We start from the raw sequence: 22698 nt of genomic DNA on the forward strand, positions 1-22698 counted from the left end.
TGTCCCCGCTGTGTCTGGGTCTCCTCTAACTGTCCTACTTTTTTTGTGCTTGTCTCTCTCAATATCGCCGCTCCTAGATCTCTTATGGGGCGCCACTTTTTCTCAGAAGTACTTCCCTGCATGCCTTATATAATAGTGAAATTCCTCAAGGCTTATGTTCTTAATTATATTGCAGTTGTGGGTCCAAACACACTCATGTTGGAGGAAAAATAAACATGTCGGTGCACATGGGACAACTTTGTCCTTCACTCTCAGCTCTTCATTCAGCTCTCCAACAGCTTGATAAATACAGGCTCAGCCGACTGATGTATACGAGAGAAATGAGAACGAAATCTTTACCCTTCCTAGAAATCCCAGGCTCGTAGTGTTTCATATAGACGAGATTTCCCGTGACAAATCAAAGCCTAAATGAAATTATCCATATATGATTTCCAAGTAGAGAGTAGATGGAGACCAAAACGTAGCTACTATGTTTATAGTGATGCAGATGTACGTTTGAGAAAAGCCATTTATCCTTGAGCTGGAAAAACTGAAAAAGAGAAAAGCAAAAATCTGAATCTGATGCTCTGACTGATCCCAGTCCTAAAACCACACAGCAGGCAAGCTCGGCTAAAACAGGACATCTGAATTTAAGGCCTGAACAAGAGAACCAAACAAAAGGCGGTGCACTGTTAAAATAATCCTCCGAAGCCTCAGGCTCAGAGTTGGAAACCAGCAGAACGAGAGCCTGTGCTGCTGTTTTAACTTGCAAAGTGTGGCGCATCCAGATGCTCGTTCAGGGGGTTAAAGGACACAGACGCCAGTGACAATTGAAATTTCCTGATTTTAGGACGGCCATGAACAACGGAGCAGCACGACTGGGTTTATTTTTCAAGCAAATGTAACTGGGTCCACTCAGAACAAACAGCACAAAAGCAGCTTTAGATGGGTTAGGGTTAGGGTGGCTGTTGTTGCCCCCCCAAAATAGGGAAAGGTATTGACATTTCCGAAAACAAATACACAGATTATGGTGTCTTGGGAAAGACTGCAGGGCTTTGACCTTTAACCCCTCAGAGACAGACACATTTCAGCTGTAAAGAGAAAACCAATGACTTAATGATCGGTCCAGCAGCGCCACCAAGAGGACAGATGTCGTGTTGAACCCCGACAGACTGATGCAGTTCTGAGAATCATCAGGTCGTAAATGTGAGGACTTTAGCCTTAATTTTACTACTCCTACAACCATAATCATGTTTCACTGCATGATAATATTCAACTGAGGGCAGAAACCCCTTTTATCAGCTTCCTTTTCAAAATGTCTGCCCAAAGCTCAGCGCTGGGCAACAGCAACTGATCATTTTAGACACGGAGAGGGGAGGAAGAAAGATAACCAAACCCAGTTATTCTCATTTTATTCTCACGGAGACGCACACGTTAAGGTGGTTGTTGAAGAATCTCTAGAACACTTCTGCACTATGCCATTCTTAACCTCAAGAAATAGCTGAAGACCACAGATTTATGTCAGGTTAGATCACAACACAGACGCCATACTTAAAACAGATATACTGATCCTGAAATAAACTTACAAAGGACACATCTTCATCTGAATAAGCCTCTCAACAACATCAGAAAATAACGTAGGAGTGATTATGAGTGCAAAAGAGACACTGGTATTATAAAGGATATTGCATAAATAATATCAAAGTAAATAAAACATATAACAAAACTTCACAACGACAGGACACAGAATCAAGTTATTTTCATGGGAATGGTAAAAGTAATTCGCTGATTTGATGTTTAAAACAAAAGTGACTGATTCCAGATCTCTTTTAGCATCATATACAAAAATCACTATTCAACATCACACCTACTCGCCAAAATTAGGCGATATAAGAGGAAGCGTCTGATGTCACTCCTCAAATCTGCCGTCCAGGATGCTTTCAAAAGTGAATGGCAGGAACTTGAAGCCCTGGCCTGAATAAAACTTGTTCTGGAACTCCACCCTGTGCACATAAAAAGAAAAAAACAAAACAGAGTCGCAGATTTAAAAAGAGGACGAGTGTAAAGAGGAGCAGCAGCACAGAGACAGTCAGGCTGATGACCCATGGTCTTCATTCCACCGCCACCCACCTGCACCTGCTCATGTCCCTGCTCCTGGCCCAGCGTTAGGGGCCGACACCCAAGCTCCCCCTCTGGAAAATGGCCAGGCTCTATTTTTAAAAGGCCAATGCTACTATAACAGCGCAATGACCTTTTAACTGAGAAGCCACAGATACCTCCCGCTCCATAGTCTGGAGTGGGATAAGGATGGAATTGTTTTGAAAATATTAACTGAATTTTTCATTCTGCCAGTCAAGGTCTCATATGGAGGTATTATTTGGAAGTAACATTCATATTCCTCGTCCAAGTTCAGGGAAATTGTCAGTCAGCTCTGGATTATTATTGGTAATTCTAGGAGAGACAATGCAGACAGGCTCTGCAGGTGGAACAGAGGATTACAGAAACGGGACAGAGAAGTCCAACAAAGGCAGGAGACATCAGGGTCGCATCCCTCATCACATTAATCCCGTGCACGTAGCAGAAATGCACAAACATGTTCTTGGTCAGCAGGTGGGGAAACAAAATTGGCCCAAGTAGCACAAACTGTGAGCGGTTTAGCAGTGAAGCCACACTGGTCCTCATAAACATCTATGAAAGGTTCAAGACCATAAACCTAAGAAGTATAACACTTACCAGTGCAATCGCAGCGCGTGTAAGAACGCTGACAGGCCTTCCATAATGAGTAGAATGGCAACTGTTAGAACTCCAAAGAAGAAAAAGACTATGGTGAGGAGAAAGAAGCCTCCAAAGCTTCTCGAGGAAAGGCCGATGTGCATCACCATGGACCACAGCACCTCCGACAACTCTGAGCAGGAGGGAGGAAAAGATTGCAGATTTATTTATTTTATTTTTTTAGGTGAATAAGGATTTAGGAGCCTTTTAGGTACAGAGGGTAGGACTTACGAGCATGGGCAAGACTCAGGGCCCAAAGCCTCAGATAGGAAGCAGTGTTGGAGATGCAGCCCAGGCAGTACTCGATGGTGTGTATCGCCTGATGCACCGCCACATCGGCAAAGTTAAACTGTGGACAAAAACAAACAGCCAAATCGGAATTGTGTTTTTAACATAAAGAGCGCTTCTCCACATCAGCCCTGAGGTCCGTGTGGAAGCTAGTCAGACCATCCTTAAGCTGCCCAGGATTAGGAAAGAACCCAGAATCAGAATTGGCACTTTTCATGCACAACTGTATTAGAACCTTATGCACATCGGCTTAAAAAGAAAAACACCCACTAGCTCCCACAGCTTGAGCTGCAGCCACGAAATAAATTGAGCACAATCAAACTATGACTATCAGGCCCAGCTAAAAGCAGCAGCCAATGCGGGACAGGATCGACTGAGGCACACAGACCACCAGAAACACTGGACATGCAGGGGACAGAAAACAGTGCATGGGTGCAAGCACATGTCCTACCTCTTCCTCCTCATGGGCCTTGACGGCAGACGACAAAAGGCAAGGCTTGGTTATTGACAACACGCACGGTTTGACACAGACATGAGTAAACAAAACAGCAATGACAGAAATCAGTTAGCTCACAGGGGGGGAAAGGATGGAACATATTACATGTATATAAGCTCATCTGCTAAAGAATTGCTTTAAAATGTTCGACTGACGACGTGAATGATCACGAGCGGTGGACCACAGAGGAGATATCAGCTTTCAGTTTCCTGTTTCAAACTGTGGTGAAGGGACTGAATTATTCAAAGATGTGGGATGTCTTCTTCCATGGTTCCCTAACAAACAGCCCCTCCCACCCCCACAAAAAAAGTCCCTCACCTCAGTTTCCTCTTCAGAGTGCTGTGAGAGCTGGTCGTGCTGGATGATTTCAGCCTGGTCCTCAGTGGGCCCATTGCCCACCCGGATCCCTCCAAAGTTCTGCGTGCCCTAAAACAAAAGACGGGTCAACGTTAGCAGAGATAAACGGATTTTATCCGAGCGCCAAGTTGGCCCGGTCGGACTTGTCTTACCAAGTGTTTCCGCCACAAATGCTGCCTCCGCAACACTAACGTTTTCACAACCAACATACAGGGGACACATGCAAGAGCGATTAACACCAGGAATATTTGGAGGCCCATCTGTAGATGGAAGAAGGGAAAAACAAAGTAATTAGTTTGCTTTAGTGACTTTAAATGTGGCAGTTGTGTGTTGGTGGCTTACTTGTCCACTGTACAGAGGTTTGTTACTGGGGTCGTTATAGTTGAAGAGGAACATGTTTATAAATGCGATGAGGAGGCTGGGAGCATCCTTGGAGGTGCGCGCAGTGAAGGAGACCCACTTATAAAAGATAAGAATGACGAGGTAGCCAAACAGGCTGGACATAAAAATAACCTCTGGGATGAATCCAAGGTAGATATTCAGTGGCTTTTTGAAGTACCTGCAAGCCACCACAATCATTTTGTCACAAATATGATAACAGAGGAGAACCCTGAGGATAAATGGGGGGGTGCAGACTCACAGGTGATTGAAGAGACTCAGAGAAACACCAAACAGCATGTGGATGACTCCCAGGATAATGGACATCTTCATCTTGAACGAGTTCAAGAAAGTCAGCTTATTGACTGCAATGTTCCATATCTGTCAGGAAACAAGACAAGGCAAGAAAATCTCTCATATTCTCGAGTGGATTGACCATGAGTGACTACATTTCAGCAACAGCCCTAATAAAGACAGACATTTACCGGGTCTATGCCGATGGGGTAAGGGCCCTTAAATACCCCATCAATGGCTGGGTCCAACTGCAGAAGCCGGTTGCCTTCCAGGGTTGCAAACCTGAGGAGAATGAGAAATCCCCTTTAAGGGTGATACAAAGCACCACACCCCACTGGGCTTTAACAACACACACTCACGTCCAGTTGCCTCCCACTTGAGGGTCGAACATGGGCCTCACGCTCCAGCCAGAGCCAAACACATTTAATGACTTGGAGAAGCAGTCGTTGTAAATGATCCCAGTGTAGACCGAGAATACTCCCATCAGCAGGATGATGTAACGGCCCGCAAAGACCATGTTGAACATCTGCCGTAAGAGAGTCGACGTCAGCAAATGAACGCGTTAAGCGGATGGAGGAGAGGCGCAGCTGAAGGAACCAGGCTTCAGGTACAGCTGCAGAGGGCTGGACCAGTAAGGGTGATGCTGATGAGATGGTCGGGATGGATTCATACCTCATTGTCATTCTTCTGGGCCATCAGTCTGCTCTCTCTCAGTACAAGATAGAGGGCGGCGCAGGTCATGAGGGCCCCGTGGCCCATGTCACCAAACATGACCGCAAACAGAAAGGGGAAGGTGATGATGGTGTATGGCGCTGGAGACAAGGGGGGATGGGGGGGGCAGTGAGGGAGGGGGGGAGGCAGGCAGGCATCACATGAGAGGAGGGTTGTGCCACCATACATAGCTCATCTCAACAAAGAAGTGATGGATGGTGAAGTGAAGTTTCTTCTGCTACTGAAATCCCAAGTTAAGCTGTTAAAAGATTCCTCTTGATAATAATGATGGTCTGGAGCTGCGGCACATGCTCACCTGGATTCATCTCACGGTAGGTGCCGATTCCATAGGCATCAACTATGTTCTGAAAGCCCGAGGTGAATTTGTTGGTCTTGTTATAGGTGGGAGGGGTCTGCTTGGTCTGCATCCTATTGAGGATGGAAGGCACAGTGGAGCCGCTCTTCTCCTAATCACTCAACAACACAACATAGTGATGCAAATTAGTCTCAAAGGCCTGGTTTAGGTTTCACTCGTAGTGAAGAGAAAATAGTCCCTCAACCAACATTAGGACAAGCTGCAAGATGAAAGCAGTATCAGCACAGTCCCATGCTTTACAGGGCCACCCTGCCTTTGCTTGGTCACTAGCGTTTGTTGCTACACCAGACTTCCTTCCTCTTTTGAGTCAGAGGTTGTACAGAAACTTTTAAATTCCATTTTCCTTTAGTTTCAAATGTTTCCCCATGAACTCAAACCAGATTTGGGAGATTATATACAGGTATACACACACATACACACAGCAGTCCTCCAGTACCTAAATGATGTTGCCCAACTCCCCCCCCCACCCACACTTGTAACGAACGACCGCGAAGGGAAGTTGAACCTTGTTGATTTCAAAATGTTTCCACCACGTTCATTACACAACCAGCGTAGAGTGATATCCCAAACGCCATCATTTGCCAACCAACCCGGGGAAGCGTCATCTGACTCACCGTCCCCCTCCGCAGAGCAAACTGGATGGAGTCCAGGTCGGAGACGGGACACCACACCTCGGCGATCAGACACTTCTGCGTCACGTCGATGTTGCAGAGGTTGAGAGTGTGGTAGATGGCCTTCATTTTTCTCACTTTGATGAACCACACCCTGACGGTCTTGGCTGCAGCCTGCAGGACCCTCTGCCTGTGGTCCTCAGTCTGGTTTAGCACCTTTGGGGACAGACAAATAGTGAGGCCAACGTTGGGCGACCTGGTTACCAAACACTGGCTGTTATACTATTTAATTTAACAAATTAGGCATTAACACAGAACAGGTTTTATTTGTTTCTTTTTTAGTATATTCGCAGATGCTAAGGATGTAATTACTCTAAAAATGAATAAAGAGGCAGCAATCACCTGGAGAAAGTTACTAAACCACCGAGGCAGCAGTCCAAGGGCCTGTCTGCGGACCCCTTAAGGTTTGATATGAGACATTCTCACACGTGCTGCTGCTCACATTTAAAGGTTTACTCACTCCAACCTAGGAACCCGTGTTCCAAACAGCTCCAAAATGTCCCTCATCATCTATGTGATTTGATCATTTGGGTTTTATATGTACATTATATGAAGAGTCACAGATCCACACATATCCAGGAGCCACTGACGAGATATCACATGACAAAGACACGAACAGTTCTTGTTTGCTAAGTGTAACGAGGAAAATGCCTCAAGGGTTTACATCTCTGGTAACAAGTCAGTGGGGAGAGATTCCATACTGCAGTGACAAATAACAGCAGGGAACGAAGAAACGGTGCCTGGCAGACAACAAGTCCTCTACAATGGCATTAAATCAACGTACTCAACTCACAGAGCTGGGGAAGAAAACGGCTTTTAGTAAGAGTTAAAACACATCTGCAGAGACAGACGGGACCTTAAAGAATAATGTTAAAGATTAAATCTCAGCATTTTCAAAGAACTCCTCTATTTCTTGGGGTTTTTTTATTCCCCATGAGCAACTAAAAATACCAAAGCGGATTAGACCAGTTCAGGTTGATTTGGGAGTCAATTTAAATGAGTCAACACTGCATTGTGGCCAAGTCCATTTACCATTTGCAGGTCCTCAATGCGCGCGTTCACCCCTGCTAGCATCTCTTTCCTCTCCTGAGGGGTTTCTGGACATGGGTACAATGTAGCTCTGAAGCTGAACAGGGGCAAGGAAGCAAACATGAGGCTCTGGCAAGAAAACACCACTTGATACAGTTCACTTAACAAGAGTTGCTGCTCTTTTACCCCTCACAGATCTTCTTCACTCTATTCTTCAGCTGGTCTCCCTGGAAGAAGATGATGAAGACTGACTTGTGGACCTGGTCCCCCTGCGGGAACATCATGCATTTGGGATTAAGACAAGGACAACCGACTCATCCCCGTCCTCTACTTCTGTAAGGTTGAGACTGTAAAATCATATATCATAGAGAGAGCGTTCTTTTATAAGAGAACTGACTGTCGCTGGGTCCTCCAGAGAGTCTTCAATATCTGCCTGTCTCAGGAACACATTTCCTCTGCAAACCCTCCACAACATCCTCTCAAATGTTGGAATCCGCTCCCTTCCGATGACTCCGGCCACAAACCTGCGACACATTAAACAGCTATAACTCCTCTGCTGTGAAAGCTTGAGAAACCAAACCAGAATGAGACTGTGAAAATCATGTGACATGCTCATTTACATGGAATATTTGTGACTGGGATACCATAAATAAGTCACGTGTGTTGGCCAAGTGAGCTCGGCAACCCGAGCTTCCTTTGTGGGAAGGACTGGCTAATTGTTACACGCTCCTGTCAGACTCAGCTCTTCTGGACCTAATTACTCCCTAACTTAATGATTACTTCCGTGTAATTAGGTAAAAGTGCAATAAAACGGGCTCACCCCAGTCTCAGAGGGGCCCCTCGGTGCGGGTCATTTGGGTCCATGAGCGTGGACGACTCCTCCAGTATGCTGGGATCCTCCATCTGCAGGAAGGTTACAGATCCCAAAGCACAATCATCATCAGCATTTATCTATATCCCTATATCATCAAATGTACATGAATCATTGTTATTGAAAAGTTGTGTGGATTAATAATTCACCCGAATTTAAGATCCCAACAATTTGGAGAGTATTTAAACATTGATTTGGGCAATAAAGTGTAAACAATGTGTAATCGTTGACCGGGAAGCCTTTGTTCAGTTCTAATCGTCCTACAACATTGAAATAAAAGTAAATGATTAAAAATAAGTAAAGCTGCTGTTGCTCGTACGTGTGGGGGGGAGATAATGAAAATATAGTAGCTTATCAGAACAACCTGCATCTCACCAAGGCAACCCATTAATGGCACTAATTTGTGTCCATGGACACGGTTAAATATTTATGGACGTGGCATAATTATGACCGCTACTTTGGCGTCTTCAGCCATAGACTTTGGAACACTAACCCAGTCCTGCTACTCCATCTGACACCATAATGTGGCCTTAGAGGAACCACACTCAGAAAAACGCTGACCTCATCGAAAAACTGCTGAGTACGACGCAGAATGTGCTTGAGTTCAGTCAGTTCCAGGAAGTTCTTCTTCAGGGCCTCTTGATTGGTGTTTATTTCCTTCAGCTCATTTTCAAGCTTCTCAAATGAGGCCTGTGAGGACAGGGACAACATGGAGGGTTCAGCAGGACCTATGTAACAACATATCAGGCGCTTTATGGTAAGAATGAAGCCAGCAGTCACCTCCAGGTCAATCATGTCTCGTGGAAAAGGGACCTCGGGGTTCTCTCCTGTGTCAATAATTGGGATGTTTGCCTTCTTTATTTCTTTTTCCACAAATCCTGTGCAGATGACATAGGAAGGATGCATAAAACCTCTAATCTCTTATTTTCGATGTCTCAAATAGCTCAATATGTCGACCTGAGCTGCACCTCGAACCACTAAGTCAGAACTGGGTGATGGTACAGAGTTATCATCTACCCACACACATTTGAGCTCACTTACTCAGTTTGCGATCCATCTCCTCACACCTTCGCACTTCATTGACAAACTTTCGTTGGAAGACGTTTACATCCGGGTTGAGCTGTAAGAACAGATATAAAGCAACCAGTTCATGTGAGGTGATTTTAAAGGACATTTCCAGTTGTGTCATAAGCAGTGGTTGTTTTTTTTATTATCTTGTGTAATGTAATTGAATGAAAGATCTTATTTATGCACAGACGTGCTCACAAAGCTTCCCCCAGGGTTTGGGAGAAGTGGGCCTCATCTGTGGAATGAGCAGCGGGTTCTGAGCACGTGAGGACCATGAGACTTCTACAACAATGTTGCTGATGTGTCGTCTTTCACAACAGCTCCCTGATTTTAGTAAAACTTATTAACTTAATTAGGTGTGAAATGCCAGTCTGATGATAACACAGAAGGAAACAGTGGACTTACATCACGGAACTGCACCATTCCGATTTCTCCCAGTTCGCTGACACAACAGTAAGCTGCTTCAGACTGAAGGAAAAGCTGAGCCAAGGTCATCTCCTCACTTCTGAACAACTGCCCCATCTCGATGAAGACTGCGAGTGCTAATTAGCACCTCCAACCCCTAGAAACTAAACATGAATTGTGTCCGTCAGTATCAAATACTGCCAAAGGGAATTGCAGTTCAAGTGAAAACATTTTGTCCTTCAAAGTGAGACTTTGAGGGATCTGACGGGCATTCAAGACAGGTCTGCTTGAAGAACTCAAATAGGTCGATTTAAGGCAGCTTAAGAAGGTTTCATCCTCTTTTGTTCCGCTCAGAACAGAGAAAGAAGATTCTTGTCGTGACGATATAAAACACTGCACACGTTTAATGTAATAATGCATTAATGCTGGTTTCCCCCATTTTAACATCGTGTAGCTAAAAACAATAACCTCCCCAACACACACACACACACACACACACACACACACCCACACCCACACACACCCACACGGCTTATCTATGGATTACACGGCAGCATGTGACCTGGAGCTCTAAAAGCCTCGACACTCCCATCGCAATTTCAAAACTCTACAACAATATACAGGAAAGCTGCACATTTTCAATAAACTCCCCGACCCAATCGCATCAAGGCGCACAAAAGAATGTTTCAATTCCCTGGAGACGATCTGCATTATAGGTGCGCGTACCTGTCAAACGGTAGTTGGGTTCTAAGAGACAAAACCGGCGTCTAAATACAAAGAACCCACCGAAATGATCAATATAAAGGCAATATTAAGGTACCGTCTGACAATAACCTGTGAGTCTCCATATCTGTTCTATTAATTGACCGAAGTCAACAGGTAGTTTATTTCTACAAACAAGCTAGATGGACGTCACGCAAGAGAGATATTATTTTCAGAAAGATGCGAGTTAATTATAGACGGTTAATGCACTTAATCCGATAATAAACGTGTATTTGACAGTAAACAGCGTAATTTGGAGCTAACAAAGTAGCTAACCAATATGACGCGCACCTGTTGTTTAATATTTGACCTAATCTTGCCTGCGCCATTATCGTCAACACCGAGTAAGTGAAATAATTGAATGTCTACACTATGTTATAGACAATAAAGGAGAAAGCTCAATGAAATGTCCTTACTGCCGTAGACTATCACGCTTCTCTCTCGGATTGTCTTCTTGGTTTCTGACGGTGGTTCGGGCAAACCATTCTATAGCTTCCTCTGTTTGCTATTTCTTCTTCTACTGTTAGTGCCGAGTTGACGTCCTTTCTTTTGCAATGCTGCCATCTGTCGGCCAGGCATATAATTGCTTACAATTTAAACACACACACACACACGAATATACGTAATTTGCTGTCACTTTGGTTTTATTTGAATCGTTTGCGAAATCACGGCAAAATTAAAGGCTTTCTCTATTATGGTTATAAATAATCCTTGCCTTTTAATCATGATTGTGAATATTCCCTAATATCTAGTGGCAACCACGCGCAACTACGGCTGTTTAAATTGTATTTAAATTGTATGTGTCAATTTAAGACAAAAATACAGGATGTGATTTGATGAGAAATTAAGCAGTACTGACTAATGATGGCATAATTTAGTCATTTAGAAATTTGTTTAGCTTAGATTGGAATGCCCTTTCGTTTTTATGTGACATCCACTGCCACATTGTGGTCATCAATGTAAATACAGTCTAAGACGTTTAACATTTTATTTTGAACACTTTACCGAAAATAGCTCAACTTGAAAATCGTAACTCGACGCTATTGGCATACGCATGTAGTTCCACATCGCGACCACTGGGGGCAGCAGCTGTACCTACAGGCTAGTGGGTCGCGACCGCGATTGAACTGAACTTGAAATTGGAGCTGAAAGGACACGGTATGCTAATTGACCCAATTATTATTACGATTTTCTGAATCAGACAAATATGAACAACGTCATATAACTATAGTGTTAGCAAAGTTTTAGCTTTAATTAATGCTCAGTCCATTGCGAATTATTTATTCTTTTAAAGGGGACAAACGCGATTAGCAAGGTTTGGGCCGCTTTGCTCTTTCGCCAATTAAGGGAGTTCGTTCACTCACCTGCATGATCACGCTCACACAGAAACTGCAAGTTTTGCAAATTTAATATAGAACATTTAGTGTTGTTCTGAAATAGTGTTTATCGCTCTTGATACCGTAAATGTGTAAGCTAGGTACTGATAACACTCGGGCTATTGTGTATAATATGATTAAGATAATCGATTCCAATATTATGTATGCAAAACTTATAATTTTCTATTTGTAGAATAAAAAATCATATGCAATTCTGTCATATCGTGCGCGATTTCATAAATAGCTGCCATCTCTGCTTCAAAGTTGCAGTTCTCCTTATGAACAGTGGGTGGCAGCATTCCGTATTCTGGGCGCAGAACATTCCCGAGATTTTTGTTTATGAATGAAAATGAATTATCATAACAATGAAAACTTGAAATATAAGTTAGATTATTAAGTATTGTAGAAATTAAATTTGTCAGACATTCACCCTGGTTTGCTACAATGACTGGCAAATGGTTCCTGGTGGTGCTCCGGTTCAATAGGTGGGGACCAAATGGGGTGGAGCCCCTCCAGTAGGGAGAGCCAGGGGAGGGATAGTGGCAGGCTGTAAGAAGGGAAAAGTTTGCCTGGGTGATTCCAGAGAGCACAGGCATTTGAGTCTGGCACACATACCTCAGCTGTGAGAGGCCCAACTCCCCTTGGCTGGCTGGCATCCCGAGCAGATCAGAGAGAGAGAGTGAGGTGAGGGTGGAAAGTACATTGAATCGTACAGGAAGACAAGAAAGAGGCAGACAAGTGGTGGAAAGAGTAGCTTTAAAGCTAAAGGAAAGTAGAGAAGAGCGAGGTCGGGGCAGCGTGCAGGTCGTTTTTCACAAGTGTATTTTTATCTGTGCTGATCGTTGGAGACCATTTGTTTGTGGACCCGGCAACCATGGCGGATACAGGTGTCAAAAAGGAGCACGCAGTCTTGGAAGAGGTGCCTTACGATGACGACGAAGTGGCTCTGGTGGCCGCCGCCACAGAGCCAGCAGTGGATGACAAAATCCCAGCTGAGGAGGGGGACCCGGCCTCCGGCCCTGGAGCCAGAAGTGAAGCGCAGACGAACGGCGTCCTGGTCCTGTCTCTGCTGGACAAGATCATCGGGGTGGTAGACCAGATCCAGCAGACCCAGAATGGGCTGGAGGCCCGGCAGGAGGCCATGGAGAAGTCCGTGTTAAACATCCAAGGGGAGCTGGCGAAGTTGTCCAAGAACCACGTGGGCACCACCGACACGGTCAACAAAATGCTGGAGAAGGTGCGCAAGGTCAGCGTCAACGTGAAGACGGTGCGCAGCAACCTGGAGAAGCAGGCGGGTCAGATCAAGAAGCTGGAGAGCAACGAGAACGAGCTTCTGAAGAGACGCAACTTCAAAGTGCTCCTCTACCAGGTGTGTGTGCGTGCGCGCGCGTGTGTGTGTGGGGGGTCCTCCCAGAATGTGCATGTACTTGTTCTGCCTTATCACTAATGATAGAAAACATCTTGTAAATGTGGGACTAAGAGGGGTTTTATCGTAGTTTATGCACAGTCCGTGGAAGAGGTGTGTCACATTCCTGCTATCACAGAGGGGAGCGATGAGGAGCAGAGCTCATGCTGCTGCATGAGTTGGCTGCAAGGAAAATAACTGTGAGGGTGAGGAGAGCAGGCAAAGCCTCCACGCTTCACTTTCCCTCATGTGTGTGAGCGGGAGTCACATTTTCCTTCAACTGGCGGTTTACAAAGATCTCCTCTCTTTCCTCCCCCATGCGGGACCTCTAACTAACCAAGGGAGCGCTTGTTTTTTCATGGAAAAATAAATTGGCGAGGACAGATGGGGAGGAGAGGCCAGACTTTGGATCATGTGGACCCTTTTGCTAATCTGGTGCCGTATTTCACACCTGAGAATCTGTGAGGAGAGATGCGTGTTCTCATCTTTGGTCTGATCCACATGAGATGGAGGACCGCTCCCTTTTCACAGATGTTTGTGCAGTAGAGAGGGAGACACGTGAAGGCTGCCCCCCCCTCACCCCCCCCCCCCCCCCCCCCCCCCCCCCCAGCCCAGCCCAACCCTGCACTGACACACTTTTACCAAAGACACATAAAGACATAACTGAGTGACAGTGGGGGGGGCAGATTTATGCCGCCAGCTGTTATTTACCCTCAGGACGTTATTTACCCACGTTTTACCTTTGAACCACAATGTGAATCTGGAGGGCGAGTGTGTAGTCAGGGAGCGGGTGTTTTTGAGAATCCACCCAGGACCTGCGCAGTGATGCTGTTTAATTACCCCGCAGGGTGGGGCAGGAAAGACATTTTGACCACACGTGCGTCCTACGGCCGCGGACGCGTTCATGAGTTCTTCAGGAGTATTGAACAGGTTTGCCTCTCATCTCATCACCAACAGCAAATAGCCTATTGAACACAAGCAGCGCGTGACCTTTGACCCCAAATCTGTAAAATTGTTGACTTGACCAACGAAGAAGTGACAACAAGAAGTGACACCAGTTAACGCAAAGCTAGCGAATCTGTGTTGACTTAAAGAGATTATCAGATCCTGACAGGCAGCTGCTGCCGTGGTGGGCGCCAGTTCCGCCTACTAATTGGTTTGAGTTGGCGTTTATTAGCCTGAGGAGTTCAAAAGAAACCCCGAGAAACCTCTCGGTCCAGCTCTGTTTGGTCTGGCTGGTTTGTTGCTGGGCTGAGGTGGGCCATCCAGCAGAAACCCCCCAGTTGGTTCTGGATTCTGAACGCAGTGGAAAAACTGACCAGCAGCTCTGCGCATGCAGAACCGGGCTGCGCCAGTAGATGGCACTGGTCTGCATATCACATGGTAGAAAGATGTTAGAATGCAGTGAAGAAGAGCTCAAACCATTCCAGACTATTGAGTTTACATTTTGAGGTTTATTTTCCTCTCGTTTTGATTTTTCTTTCCCTCTTGTAAATGTCTTTTAAAGCTAAAACTCCAATCATTCGACATGGCACAGCACAGCTCCTCCCATCTTTGGGTGTGTTTCTCAGTAGCAGCTAATGTTTCAGGAGGTTTGCTTCACTAGCCACAAGGCTACAAAGCCTCCACACCTATTTCTAGATACACATGTCCGGACTGGGTATCACGCAGCTCACTGGGGAGTCACGAGCCTGACCCAATCGTTTGCACGTAGTTCTGAAAACACTCATGAATCTTTGCGCTCGCTCAGAAATAGCATCGACTGCTATGCTTCATAATACACCTTATCTGTTTAATCGTGTGGACTTGGATGTGGGCGAGTGGAATTAGGGTGTGTTTGGCTGCAGATCAGTGTTACCCATATGGCCAGCCCTGTCAGAGAGATGTAAAAGTTCTCAGTTACAGCCTACTTAATTCTGCCTTGGGCTTGCAGAAGGTTTAGAGCTCAGATTGCAGCACACAAGTCTTCCTCTGTGGAAATAGTTTTTCAGCTCTTTCAAGGAAGGCTTCATTCAAATCACTTTTATTGCATGTTAGTTGTTTTTTTTTACGTCGCCCTCAGTTGGAGACAGGCATCTCCTTACAAGCACATTGGTCAGAACCAGCAGGACCACTTAGCATTTAACTAGCAGCACCAAGTTGGGATCGTGACTCATCCCGCCGGCATCTCTTCTTCTGCCAACATGCCAAATAGCTCTCCTTTCTTCTTGGTTCCCTCTCCCACCAACACTCCCACTGTTAATTTATGTGGTTCTTATCCAAGTCAGATGTATAACTTCATGATTCATTCCAGCAAGTATCCAGTCTGGCTTTCATCTCGTTTCCCTGATATCTGGGATATCTGGGAGGCTCCACATTTCACCGCTGCGTTCCCGGGCTGGCCGAATGGGGCCGTACCATGTTCCCGGGTGGTTAATGTGATTACTGTGAAAATGTGTCGTACTTATCCAAGAGTCTTGACTATTTTCAGAGCAAACAGATTCTGGCTCTCGGAGAGCTTCAGCAGCAGCTAAAGTGAGAATCGAAGAATTTTGAGAGGAAACAGGCGTTCTTCTCGCCGCGTAACCGATTATTTATTCACCAGCATCAGGGTCGGAACGCCGAGGGATGTCAGGGCATGTAACACAGCGCCATTATCACTAAAATAATACCTCTTTCTTGTCTGGAAAACAACCGTAATGAAAGAAATTTCCTGCTGAGCTCCCATCTGCTCTTATTCACCTCATTTCCTGTTTCAGTAACACAAAGGTGGCGCCTCTACCATCCTTTTAACTAACAAGGCCATCCACTTCAAACACACAAGCACAAAGTCTCGGTTTGGCAAATTTGTGCAGGGTTAATTTTATACCCTCGGTTAGGGTCCAGATCAGGTATACAACACTCTGCCCTGCGTCTCTCAGAGGTGGAAATGCTGACTGCGTGACTGCGGCCACCCCCACGCCTCCACTATGAGCGCGCACAGTGTGTTCTGGGAAACCTGTTTATACATTCTGTCTATTATTACATTTGTTTCTATATTGTATCAGAATATGTCATGTGGAGTTGATTGATGTGCTTTCGTAGCTCCCGGGGAGAAGTTCAAACGAGGTCAGCCCTGAAAACACGGCAGAATGTGAGGTGCCCGGCTGCGTGTGAGACGGCCGGCTGCCTCGCTGCACAGTCCCAGAACGCAGCGGCAGACAAAACCATTCAACAGCGGTCTGGTGAACAGTGGTCGGCGTCACGAAGCGCGTTGGCCAGCTCACAGAAATGTGTCCACGCCGCACATCGCAGCTGGGCGGAGGCTGCAGATACCGTCCGGCAGGTTTATTCCAAGATCTGAGGGCACACCCTGCATCTCACGCCAAATAAAATGTCCGCCACATTATCCGAGACATGTAATAAAGGAAACTGCTATGTTGCCTATGAATATAAATACACCCGCAGTATTGCTATGGAATGGACGAGTGTTCTGTTTCATCGCAGGAGTCTGAATTCATCGATTACTTGTATTGTATGTGTGTTTGTCTTGGCTGCTGTTGTGCCCCCAGTATAAACTCTATAACTTTTAACTAGTGTCAGAGACATGGCTATAGCCCTCTGGTTTCATGTGAAGGTAGCGGGTGTATCTCTGCTGACAGCGTGCTCCTCCTGTCAGTAGATTTCTGCCTTATTGGCTGCCGCTGACACGGTGCCAGGATGCTCCCCGAGGTGTAGTAGCCTGTGGATTAGGCTCAGCATGCGCCTGGATGTTGAGAGACGATCGCAAAGTGAATGTTCCACAGTCACTGTATGGACATTTGTACTTGTACTCGTAGTCAGTTGCTAGCATTCGTGCTCGTCTAGGTTCATTAAAGTGTTAGCACTTTCTCAAACCACACATCACATGTTCCTTTTAGGTCATTTGAGTTTGCACGGGGAATAAAATAAAAAAAAAACCTGTTTCTAAACAGTTTATTTTTTTTTAAAAACATTCCTCTTACATCAGTACAAAGGAATGTTTGTGCTTACCGAAGGCTTCTGCAAACATGGGCCTCGATATTGGAGGGAAAAGTGTTATATAACTTATTCCTGTGTGCTAGCTTCTAGTTCACAAACACTTTGAGTGGAAAAGAACATTTTCTGCCTTTGCACTGATCTGACCCTGGGATTTCTCTGGCTTCAGCCTCACGTACGTGGGGAAAGTGTAGAAAATGCCCTCCCTTCCTTTAGGTGCCCACGTGGAAAGTCACAAATTACTGTGAGAGGAAAACCAAGGAACTCCCTTCCTTTGGTGTGATGTCACCATGTTGCATGACAGGAAAACAGGCCTTCTTTCCATAGACTGTATCGTGGGAAGGGTGGCTGGTCTTTCTGCTGCCAGAGAAATATTATAGTTGTTCTCAAGCAGACAAATTAGCCTCTTTAAAATGAATTTATTATTCATTACTGTGCTGTAACAGACACATCCTTCCAAAAGCACCCGAGGGCCTGTCTGTTGTTGGGGCAGGAATAGGAACATAAACATGAATGAGCAGGGAACATTACCCTGCTTAAATTAGCCTCAGGCAATTTTTAGGTATCAAAGCAGAGCAAATTCTGCACTTACGGGCCACATACGTGCAGACCCCCAACTCTAGCCCATGTCAATCTGTCAGCGTGCTGCAGGCGTCACTGGGGCCCGTGATATCACTCATTGTGAAAGCTGAGTGCACAAGTCCAGGGACTGGACAGGATCAGACAGCTGCCGCGGTGACTCACCAGTGGAACCTTTCATCACACGGCCCAAAAAGGAACGCCGTGAGCACACTGTGTCTGTCCGTGTGTTTATCTGTGAGCCTGGAGGCTGCAGAATGTCTGCAGCCCTGTGGAGAGGTCTGAGCCCTGACTGTTAAATAAGTCCACCGATTCCCTCCAATCACTGGAAAACAAAGTTTATTCATCGTTCGGAATTCGGAAAAGTGAGATTCAGTCTATGCCTGTTTGTGGTTATTCAAGGTTTTGGTTAGAGTATAAGAGAGCATAACAGAGAGAGCAAGCGCCAGGCTGATGACAATGTTTGCTGTGTTGTCCGTGGTAACAGGAAGTAATGTCATTTTCCGTGAAACCTGGCCTTGTTCAACACAGAGCGGTGGATTTAAACACAGACGCAGCAACAAAACTGTGGTTTTATGCACGATTGTATTATTGTAAAGGTAATTCTGTGTTGAGAGTCTCGGCCTGCTGGAGGTTTTGGTGCAATTCGAACAGTTCTGGGTTTGTCTGGGCAACTCAAACACACATTCACGCAGGCACACACCCCCTCAGAGGAAATCCCTCTTTTCCTTCAGTCTTTTCCAGCAGGTATGACTCATTCCAAATACACACACAGTCTTTCCATTGATGTAAATGGGAGGGGGGAGGAACTGTGGAACTAATGAATCTGAGCCTCACAGGCTCTTCCTCGGTAATCAGCCTGTGGAAAACTGATAATATCCCTTCCACAAAGATACGTGTCAAGTGTCAACACGTTAGAAGATTCCACTCTCATGCGATAAGTATAACACACAAATTCATTAATTAGTGTCGAGCATACAAGGTTACACACATGCATACGCAAGCTGTGCTTTTGACATTGTGCTTTTGACACAGTGCAAAAAATTTTAGTAGGTTTTTGTTGGCTTTTTTCTAAAAATTCAAAACGGTCTAACAGGCTAAAGTGATATCGACAGTTTCCAAGATTCACTGCTGGTTTTCCTCTGCCCATAAAAGCTTCTTGTTGCGGTTGTTGTAATTCCAGACCCACATTTACAGGGCGCTTTAATGGAAAAGCCCGTAAATAACCGTGGTTTGTTCACACTGGAGGGGTCTGTATCTATGAGAGATAAATGTTGTCTTCCCTCCTCCATTTGTACCAGAGAGGGACACAAAATTCATTTAGATAGATGTTTGCAATCACATGACAACCTTTTGTAAAAAGAAGAAATCTGTGCAAGTTTGCGCAGTATTTCACAGTCTTGCTATGAAATTGTAAAATGTTACGAGAGTCTGGACTTTTTCAGCTTAACAGTGTGCGTCATGGATCCAAGAGTATCCCAGAATTAATCATAAATTGAAATAAATGCAGCTAAGCTTCTCTTGGTTCCACATGCAGGCCTGCAAAGCAGGTGCAGTATTGAGTTAAGCTAAATTGCCATATGTCCACAACACGCTATGTTGGTAATTCGTTGCCGAGATGTCAGCTGTTTATCCAGCTAAATTTCACCACCCGGTGGAGACGGCATGAGCAGGTGGTTGCCATGGAGACAGAGTTCTGTGTTTATCTGTTGCTCAGTGAGTGTGTCTCTGTGTGTGTGTGTGTGCATGCATAGATGTGGAGGGGTTAGGGGTGCGCAGCAGCATGGTTGGTTGGAGAAAGACACATGTTAGTACGAGCGAATGCCGCTGTGGAAGGTAGCCAGAGAACGGTAGGTGGAATTCAGAGAGAGGGGAATGCCAGCTGAAAATAAACCCATACAGAGCAGGTTGGCCTCACCCACAACACACACCAGCCCCAGATAAGGAGGAAACATCCATTTTATGAGGGTATAGAGATGAGGCCGAGGTGCTCGGCTCAAAGCCACATATCAGTCACCAAGGTCTTCGATGAAATAAAAGGATACATGTTGTTCAGGGTACGCAGGGGTCTGTCCTTGTTGCCGTTCATATCGCATGGGAAAGTCATGAAGCGCTCAGAAAAACAACTATAGGGAAGGGGGGGCAGCAATGTTGGTTACCCTGTTGGAATCAAACAGATCAGATAAACCAGAATGGAGGTTCTCAGTCATGTGAAATGTGATTCATTCTTGTCAGATGCAATTGACATTTATTTTTAGCCTGAAAATGTCACAGTTGTTAAGACACACTAACGGTGACAGAAAATCTACTTGCGGCAGGATTTTATAGCCTGTGTCTTCTAGTTTCAGTATGACTGCGGAGGTATGTTGTACGAGACACTTGGTTATACCAGCTCATGCGGTTAGATTTAGAATAAATGTAAAGGGGTTTTGGATGTGCAATGCATGGCTCGATTGTGCCAGAGACCACTAGATGGCACTCTGCACTAACGCAGCAGTGAGGCACGTGCTTGGGCATTTAAATGACACGTGAAGCTTTGACATTAATTAATAGCATGCAACACATTCAGGATGCCTGCTGATATTGTAGGAAATGTCAAACCTCGATTATTCTACTCTGGTTATGGCTTCATAATTTTTGATTATTTTCTTTTGGTCTTATTCCCTCAGGACCAGGCGAAGCCAGTAAAGACTTCTAAAACCAAAGAGGAGGCAGTTGTTGAAGAAAAAGTCACGGAAGGTCTGGGGAAAATACCCGAGGAGGGACAAGATCAACTCCCAGGAAATGTCAATTCTGATGAAGAGGTGGAGATTGAAGAGATTATTGAGGAGTCTCGTACCAAACGCCTCCAGCGCAGCACCAAGCAGCAAGTGGACAACATCAAGAAAGCCTTTTCCAAAGAGCAAATGGAGAAGACCAAGACAAAGACCAAGGAGAACTACGAGAAAACCAAGCAGAAAACCCGTGAGAACCTGGAGAAGACAAGGCAGAAAACCCGTGACAACCTGGAAAAAACCAAGCACAGCCTGGAGAAGAAGATTGGCAAGATCGGAACCCGCGTGACTCCAAACCAGGAACGTCGGGCGAAGATGAAGAGCTCCAAAGACAAAGTAAAGAAGTCTCTCACTCCTGACCACACGGTCTACGCCCGCTCCAAAACCACCGTGTACCGCGTGCCGCCCTTCACCTTCCACGTTAAGAAGATCCGCGAAGGAGAAGAAGAAATGCTGCAGACCACAGAGATGGTGGAAGTGACCAAGGATGAGGGTCAACCTGGGGAAGAGAACGGCCTGGGTGTGCATGTGGAGGTGGATGAAGATGAGCTTGTGAGCGTTGAGAGCCCAGAGATGGAGGATCTGCTGGAGGTGACAGAGGACTCCCTGGTCGTGGTGGAGGCATCCCACGTAAATAAGGCCCAACATGAATGAAGCATCCCACCTCTGCCACAGTGGGAATAAGAGTAAGATGGAAGGAACGGAGTCTCGTCAACAAGGACACAGATTTAGTCACAGGGACTCGATACATGATCACAGTTAATGGCACCTCACTTTCTTTTGTAATACCAAACAAATATCTGTCACATGTGCTTCACTGCAGCATAGAAATAGGGAAAACACAGTTAAAAAAAGCAAAAAAAAATAGCTTTAAGTTGCTTTAGACTGACTTATTAGACGTGCTCTTTGTTGGGTTGATAAAGTGATTAATGAGAATACAAAACAAGCCTTATGCATATACTTCAAATGTCATGTGTTTTATACTATTTGCCATGTTGGGTGTCCAAAGAAGGGTAATAGGACGTTTTGGCTGGATTTCTACGGATGGTTTCAGTGTGATCTGCTTGGAGTAAAGTAAAAGATTTAAAAAAAGAAAAGATAATGTTTTGGTTTGTCATCATGGCTATAGTTCTATTGTACATTTAGCATTAAAATATATTAAAAGTTGAAAATTGTGATTTAAGATTGATGTCTGTCTACTTCTGATAGGTCGTGCTTACACTATTTTAATGCAGCCAGCACTGGAATACACACTGTACACTTGTAGAAATTGCTTGACTCCAATAAATACCATGACATTCAAAAGCATGATCTTATCTATTCAGAAATTGCTACAGTTCTTAATATGAAATGACCATTAGATGTAGCTCAGTGATGGAATAGACAGTAATATCAGGTGTTAATGTGAGCTTATAAAGTAGCATCATCCCGATGTATCGCTAAATTGAGTGTTGCGTTAGAGTATTTTGCTGGGTGAATACTAGAGATGATAAAGGAACGTGTTTTCTCACTCATTTTCTGTTTGTGTGTGTTTGTACATTTATATTAGTTGGGGATTTCACTCACTGGTGTCTGGCTACCTTATGGCAGTATTTTTAAGGGTAAGGTATGAATCAAAGTTGAATGGTACATCAGTTAAGATTAGGGTAGTCTATAGAAAGGGATGAAAGTAAATATAAAGCCCCATACAAATAGATGTGCAAACTTGTTCATTTTATACTGATATTTTGCTCAAATGCTGTATATGTGTCAGTACGTAAGCATCGAGACATCACACAATGAATTTGATTAGTCTTCTAACACCGACTTGATTTTTTTTCACAAATTGACAATCTACATTGTCATTAGTCTTGTCTAAGAAATGTCATTATGTATATTTTGTCCTGTTTTACAGTTCTGAAAATGGAAGAGGATTCTCCATTTGGTCATTCAAACTGTAATTTGAGCGACATTGCTAATATTTTTTAAGAAGCTATAGTGGTGAGCAACTTCTTACAGTCACTCTTGATGTTATTAACAAATACTCACAAAAGCTTTGGCGATAAACTTGCATTTGTGTTGTGTTTAACACTTCAATGCGCTTTCGCATTTTCAGTATAAATAAAATATTTCTGACCATTAAGCCGTGTCTC

General features: G+C 44.8%; 2 protein-coding genes across 4 annotated transcripts; one reads left to right on the forward strand and one right to left on the reverse strand.

Annotated features, from left to right (window-relative positions):
- Window positions 1–1374: 1374 nt before the first annotated feature.
- On the reverse strand, window positions 1375–11016 carry atp6v0a1a (ATPase H+ transporting V0 subunit a1a). 3 transcript variants are annotated; one of them, XM_011604163.2, is made up of 22 exons: window positions 10874–11016; window positions 9696–9859; window positions 9264–9342; window positions 9003–9100; window positions 8784–8912; window positions 8172–8254; window positions 7749–7875; window positions 7538–7620; window positions 7355–7448; window positions 6266–6478; window positions 5592–5742; window positions 5237–5376; window positions 4924–5090; window positions 4756–4846; window positions 4533–4651; window positions 4235–4451; window positions 4045–4152; window positions 3854–3961; window positions 3491–3508; window positions 2983–3100; window positions 2713–2884; window positions 1375–1982 (listed from the first exon to the last, which is right to left on the reverse strand). In XM_011604163.2, exons 2-22 carry the CDS (start codon window positions 9810–9812, stop codon window positions 1889–1891), a joined length of 2526 nt encoding a protein of 841 aa, XP_011602465.1. In that variant the 5' UTR covers window positions 9813–9859; window positions 10874–11016; the 3' UTR covers window positions 1375–1888. The 3 variants fall into 3 exon arrangements, with proteins under 3 accessions (XP_011602465.1, XP_011602464.1, XP_003964842.1); XM_011604162.2 differs by having other exon boundaries at window positions 3491–3535; XM_003964793.3 differs by lacking the exon at window positions 3491–3508.
- Window positions 11017–12385: 1369 nt separating this feature from the next.
- Window positions 12386–22688, forward strand: cavin1a (caveolae associated protein 1a). Its single transcript, XM_003964878.3, has 2 exons — window positions 12386–13202; window positions 20462–22688. Exons 1-2 carry the CDS (start codon window positions 12708–12710, stop codon window positions 21218–21220), a joined length of 1254 nt encoding a protein of 417 aa, XP_003964927.2. The 5' UTR covers window positions 12386–12707; the 3' UTR covers window positions 21221–22688.
- Window positions 22689–22698: the final 10 nt, after the last annotated feature.

Source organism: Takifugu rubripes, chromosome 5 (assembly GCF_901000725.2).
Source record: "Takifugu rubripes chromosome 5, fTakRub1.2, whole genome shotgun sequence".
Lineage (NCBI taxonomy): Eukaryota > Metazoa > Chordata > Actinopteri > Tetraodontiformes > Tetraodontidae > Takifugu > Takifugu rubripes.

Coding starts and splice junctions, on each gene's coding strand:
- atp6v0a1a (XM_011604162.2), bottom strand. CDS start 9,812: ATGGGGCAGTTGTTCAGAAGTGAGGAGATGACCTTGGCTCAGCTTTTC. Junction 7,621..7,748: donor CTCTGGAGGACCCAGCGACA/GTCAGTTCTCTT, acceptor ATGTTCCCGCAG/GGGGACCAGGTCCACAAGTC. Junction 1,983..2,712: donor CACGCGCTGCGATTGCACTG/GTAAGTGTTATA, acceptor TTATGTGCACAG/GGTGGAGTTCCAGAACAAGT.
- cavin1a (XM_003964878.3), top strand. CDS start 12,708: ATGGCGGATACAGGTGTCAAAAAGGAGCACGCAGTCTTGGAAGAGGTG. Junction 13,203..20,461: donor TCAAAGTGCTCCTCTACCAG/GTGTGTGTGCGT, acceptor TTATTCCCTCAG/GACCAGGCGAAGCCAGTAAA.